General features: G+C 41.0%; 1 protein-coding gene across 3 annotated transcripts in view; it reads right to left on the bottom strand.

Moving 5' to 3' along the window:
• Positions 1-1603: 1603 nt before the first annotated feature.
• CNTLN (centlein) overlaps positions 1604-6000 on the bottom strand; it is a 283198-nt gene continuing 278801 nt past the window's right edge. For all 3 annotated transcript variants that reach the window (XM_038402595.2, XM_038402593.2, XM_043515180.1), the window contains one exon: positions 1604-2419. In XM_038402595.2, the coding sequence (XP_038258523.1) occupies positions 2318-2419 (102 nt within the window). In that variant the 3' untranslated portion in view covers positions 1604-2317. The remainder of the gene's footprint in view (positions 2420-6000) is intronic.

The following is a 6000-nucleotide window of genomic DNA, read 5'->3' as shown; positions in this document are numbered from 1 at the left end:
AGAACCTAGAAGAGTGCTCTGGAACTTTTCTCTTTTGAGGTGGATTGGGTCAAGGGAAGAATTCTTGATCAGAGCGAAGAGTCCATTCTGTTGAGTCCCAAGTGGTGAACAGAAATGACACACTTTCACAGAGGTGTATCCTGAGGAGTCTCTTCAGATGTGGGGAAATGCAGAGGCCCCAACAAGCTCTCCAGACTCTGAAACCTTTCCTTAAGCAGAGTGAGGGGCTGCAGTCTGGAAGCAGCTGTGCCACAGCTGGGACTGCAATGGATAAAGCAGGACAGTTGAACTGCTACTCTATTTACACTGCCAATAATTGGAAAATCAGGTGTGTGGGTAAAAGAGCTGTAGCCAAGCCCCAGAACCCCATGGAAAAATCCAAACAGCCTCTGGTAGCTACAGAAAGTTCAAATGTCTTGTATTGAGGAGGCTCAGGGTTCAGTTGGCATACCCATGCATTTATCATTTTTGTGGGTATAGGGCAGCATCCCAGTTTTGAAAACAAGTGACCTTTATTTAATTTATATAACCTATTTTGGTAATGAATGTAATCCTTGTAAAAAGTACCCAGAAGTCAGACCACAAATTAAAGTCCTATTTATCCACTGTGGCAAATTGCCAGCACTACTCTGATGGGTTTCACGCTTACTCTTCTGGGTGGGGGGTCAGGACACCATTTCTTGCCCCTGAACTGGGGTATTAACTGCCCCACTAGTGTCCTAGAGGAGGGGAGTGGAGAGGGAGGGACCCGGGCCTGCCCTCTACTCCAGGTCCCAGCCCAGGTTCCTTCCCTGGGCTACTTCTCTCTCCTGCCCTTCAGCTCGTGGGGCTTTCTGCCCTCTCTCTGCACAAACCAGGTGTCCCTTTACCTAGGGTCTTGGTCTTCTTAGCCCACTGCAGCACTTCTCCAAACTCTTCTCTGCTGCCCTCCAAACTGCTCTATGCTCCAACACCAATCCACTCTGTTTCAACTCCTCCAAACTGCTCTTTGCTCCAATGCCAATCCACTTTGCTTCAACTCCTCCAAACTGCTCTCTGCTCCAACACCAATCCACTCTGCTTCAACTCCTCCTCTTGTCTGATTGAAGCAGGGATTTTTTATCATGTGACTGGCTTCAGGTGCTTTAATTAATTTATAGCAAACTTTCTTCCCTCTACAGGGAATAAGGCTCCCTTCTAACACTCTCCTGCTGCCCTCTGGCCATGCTGTATCACACCACAGACAGATGCAATAAAGACAACTGCACTGCAAATTCTCTGTACCGCCTAAACAATGTGCCTCAACTAGTACTCCTCCAGAGAGGAGGGTAGTACAGACTCCATGTCCATTCAATCCTTGAGTCTGACAGCAAGGGTGTTGATTAGAGACTTGTGGTTTGTGGGTTTTGCAATATGAACATCTGTCCCCTAAGAACTAGGCTAAAACCAACTCATTGAACATAGCTCAGCTACAGAGCTGCTCTCCTGACTCACCATGCAACACATGTGGGATACAGCAGCAGGAAGAGCTGTGATCAGAACATAGGCAATAGTTTTGTGTGTGTGTGTTTTTTTTAAACAGTATATGAGCAACATTCTACACACAGAACACTTCAGAAGCTTCTCATTAAAAAAACACTGGAAATCATTTTTATTTTGGTGAAATATGTCTTAAATACAATTAAATATACTGGACTCTCAACACACTCCTAATTAGAAAACAAAAATACAGCTTGCCTAATGGTCTCTGAGGCTACTGCATACTTTTCCATTTTATTATTTCATGTTCTTAACATAAAACAAACCCATTCAAGGACTGCATACCATCTTATGCGGAGTAAATAATAAAGGCTGGGATTTGCAAAGGACTCAAAAGGAGCAAGATGTCCAAATCCCATTGAAATTGGACACAAAACTCCATCTCAGCTGAAGTGTTTTGAATGATACATCCCCCAGTGTCTTGCCAATTTTATGCATACACAGTGCTCTCACTGATTTGTACAGTTCTTATGGTTTATTGTTCACATCCGTGACATCTCATCTCCTCAAGGCTTGCACTGGCTTTCTTTACTAATATACTTGAAGGAAAATCATTTTTAAGTTTGCATTGATTTGTGGCAATTTTACTGTTCAACAATCAAATCTACACTTTCCTCTTTAAATGGGAATTTAATTAATTCCACTTGTTCAACAATTAATTAGTTCACAGAGTCTTCTTCCTTCTATATTGAACTAGACTACTGATAATTTTCTATATGAAAGGGAAAGATGTGAGGAGCACAAAACATTTCCGAGTCACTCTGTATAAAACCCTTTCCAAATGTAGTTCGCAGCAGTATCATATGGTTTGCTTCATAAGAGAACTATATTCTTCTACCAGTTTCTTCTTCTCATTTAGTTTTTCCAGTACTGCATCCATTAAATATGAAGCGAAAGGAAACTGAAAAAGAAACATAAGAAAAATGGTTAGTGAACTCCATATTTCCTTCAGCTGAAAAATATATGCTAAATATCCTTAAACCATTACATTTCACTTATTTCTGACAACTAGCACCCACTTGCACACATCTGATCTTTTAAAACTGATCTGCCTGGTTAGTGTGTGTTACTTTGTTCTTTATCATAAAAATGATAAAAGAGCAGAGTAAAATGAAAAAAGATAAACGCCTTATTGAACAATTCATGGTTTACTGACCATGTTAATGATGTAATCTACAATACTAGCAGCTCTGTCATTTATCTTCAATCAGCTGATCAATATGAGGTTACAGTCATCTCTAGGGCACATATAAATAGAAGTAGTACTATATGTTCACTATGCTCAAGAGAGTGAGACAGAACTATCAATACAGCTCCCTATGCTGCTGCTAAATGTCTTAAGAGTAGGATAGTGAAACTTTTGTGAATAAATGCAGAAAAAAATCTCCATTGATCAGGATGTTGCAGAGAAGTCTGTTACTATAAGCATAATGGGAATTTTACAAAAAGCTGCGTTTACATATTTTACAGAAAAGTTAGATTCACTCTGGTATCTACTTTCAAACCCAGCTTTTTAAAGGAAAACAACTGGTGTATTGTCCTCTATTATGTCTGTAAGACTTAACATATACTAGATATTGTTGCATGTAGTTTGGACGTTTTCAGTGTATATCATACTGTACAAAATGGTATAGATTCAGCTCTGGATAGATTCTGCTGCCAGTGTAATCCAAGTGTTTGAGTGCAGGGGGGTGGAAAGTCCATCAGGAGGTGGCACAAGGTAACATCAACTCCACTCAGTTACCCATTGCCCTAAAAAGTGAGCAGTACAGGTGGGGTGGGAGGCTCAGACATTGTACTGCTTCAGTACACCTTCTGCTAGCAGATGATGTCCCAGGAACAACTTAAAGCTGCCCCTCCTGGAAGAAGCCTTGGGTTAAAGCACTTTAATTGGTGTCCTTTCACAGGGAGGTGAATCCTAATGGAAGAACAGCATTTGCAGCCAGTACCAGAAGAGGGCAAGATAATTTTCCCCCAATCATGCAATCAGGGGTGAATCAAGCCAAATAATCACACCAATGGATATAAATGTAAAATGGGTTTACGTTTTAGTTGTCGAGTGGAGAAATCAGTTCTCTCTGGTGTTTTGGACTCAACTCAAGATAACCATCCCAGTGTTTTCACAATTCCACACTCCATGCCTATTGTTTGACAGTACATTACCTCTGTTCTGAATTTCTTTTTTCATTTCTATATCCTCGTCTCTTCTCATCATGTCTGCTGGGTTTTAAAGACTAATCTGGGTTGATATTATTTATGCCAGATAAAGTTATTGCACGTTTCCCTATGGAAAAGGCACAAACTACAAAAGAGGCCAAAAGCGAGAGTAAGAACATTGTTGAACAACCTGAACAATGGTAGGGCTATTTTTATTTACATTTTTTATAATTAAAATGTTACAAGAAATGATCTGCATAAAACGATAGAGGGTACAATCTTGACCTTACCCATGGAGGCTGTGCATGAACCGGGGAGTGGAGTGGAGTGGTGAGGCCAAGTACTACGTCATGCTCAACAGTCACTGCACTTACAGGGCAGGCTGCCATGGTGTGCTGTGTATTCCTCCTCTTGAGTAAGAATGGTTTATGCACAGGGCTAGCACTAGCTGGCTGGACATGACCTCCAGTGCTCAGCCCCTAGGTCTGTGGTGTGGGATTGCTGAGCTAGTCATGCAAACCTGCTAGCACTGTTTTGAGAGCTTCAGGAACTACTACACTGCTATGTGAGGATCAAACCATTGATCACAGCATGGTAGCACAGCACTGATCACAATATTGGTATTACAATGGCATAATCTCAGCTCAAATCCTTTGGAGATGCTGTAAACTGCGGACCTGTTTCCCCAGCCCAGGAAGGACTCACTGTCATGCCTGGAGTACTTCAGGCCCTTCTTCCAGGGCCCCATTTTATTTTTCAAGCATAAAACTTAGGCAAAACATCTAAACCAAGCAGTTCCTCCACCAGGGGCTACAGCTCCCAGAGGCTTTCCCACTTGTCCCTCCCAAAGATGAACAGAAAACAACCCTTCCCTTCAATCCCCGTTTCAGGAACCCATCACCCTCCTGCAACTCCATCCCAACTGAGCTCTCTCTCAGCCCATTATAGGGATCACTTGACTCCTTCCCAGCAGGGTCTGATAATCAAACAGTGCTGGCTGGCCCCAAGCACTTAAAGAGGCAGGCCATCCTGTTAGAGTTACCTTCTACTGTGCTGGAAAATTATTGACCATAGCATGGTGCCCACTCTGTAACTGATCTTCATTGTCTACATATAGTTCTCCAAGAGCAGTCTATCATGACTTCAAACTCTTGCATAAGTTCTTCTTTCCCTACCTTGACCACATTCATTTTTGATTCATTTTATATTTTTTCCTAATGAACTGCTTTAAATGAATGTATTATCTCACTGCTTTTTCAGGTTCCTATCATTCTATAATGTACTTGCTGTTCACTATTTTTGCAGCTGTATGTCATAACAAAGTGATCTTTAAAGAAGTCTTTCTAACTAAATTATTCACTTAAATCAAGAGCAGCAGAAGGTTGAATATTGTGGCATTCTCTTACATTTGTCAGTTTGGGAGAAGTATTTGTGTTTTTATCTGATTCTCTTTAGGGACACACACCCCGCACTGGATCTCTGCAGTCTTCAACTTCAATAGAAGCCTGTCAGATTTACTTTTATAGATGGCTTTGTAAATACACTGGGATATTTGCATTCCTGTTCAGGATTTCAGAACAGTTGACGAAAATCCAATCAAAAGAATCCATCTCAGATTTTAAACCTGCCCATAGCCTGGGGCAGGGCTGTGTGAATTTAGTTAGCACCATGTCTATACCTAAGCTGTGCAGACGTGTTCAGTACAGCTGACAGTTATGTATTTTAGTACTGAATGTGATTTCATTCAAGTGGCTCCCACTAATCTGGGCCACAACCAGTTTTCTGAAAGGTAACTGGTAATAATAATACTAGATACCATCAACTGTAATTTATAATAGCACTGAAGGGAAGTAAAATTTAATAGAGTTGTATAAATTCAGACAATCAGAGAGCAACAGCAGCCTAGCTTTACATGTTTTAAGACTTACCATATTGCCTAAGTTTTCAACTTTTCACTCTTTTAATAGGAATACCTATAAAGATGAAGTGGGAACATTTTGTGCAGATGTTAACAAGATAGCTAGTCATCTTGGGGACATAGTCCACTGGAAGGGAGCATGGTCTAATAGTTAAAGCAGAAGCCTAAGTCAAGGAGTGCTAGGTTCTATTCTCAGCTCCCTGACAGATTCACTATGACCTTGGGCAATATGACCTGTCTTTCAGATTCCCTATCTGTAATAATGGGGATAATAATATTTATCTGCCCCATTGGGTGTTAGGAAGCTTTAGAAATTTGTGTTTTGAAAGTGCTTTGAGATCCTTAGATGGAAAAAGGTATAAATGCAAAGTGTTGTTGTTATTATTATTATTCTAATGAGGAGTGAC

This window comes from Dermochelys coriacea, chromosome 5 (assembly GCF_009764565.3).
Source record: "Dermochelys coriacea isolate rDerCor1 chromosome 5, rDerCor1.pri.v4, whole genome shotgun sequence".
Lineage (NCBI taxonomy): Eukaryota > Metazoa > Chordata > Testudines > Dermochelyidae > Dermochelys > Dermochelys coriacea.
Note: the sequence above shows the minus strand (reverse complement) of the source record. Positions and strands in the feature narration are given on the sequence as shown.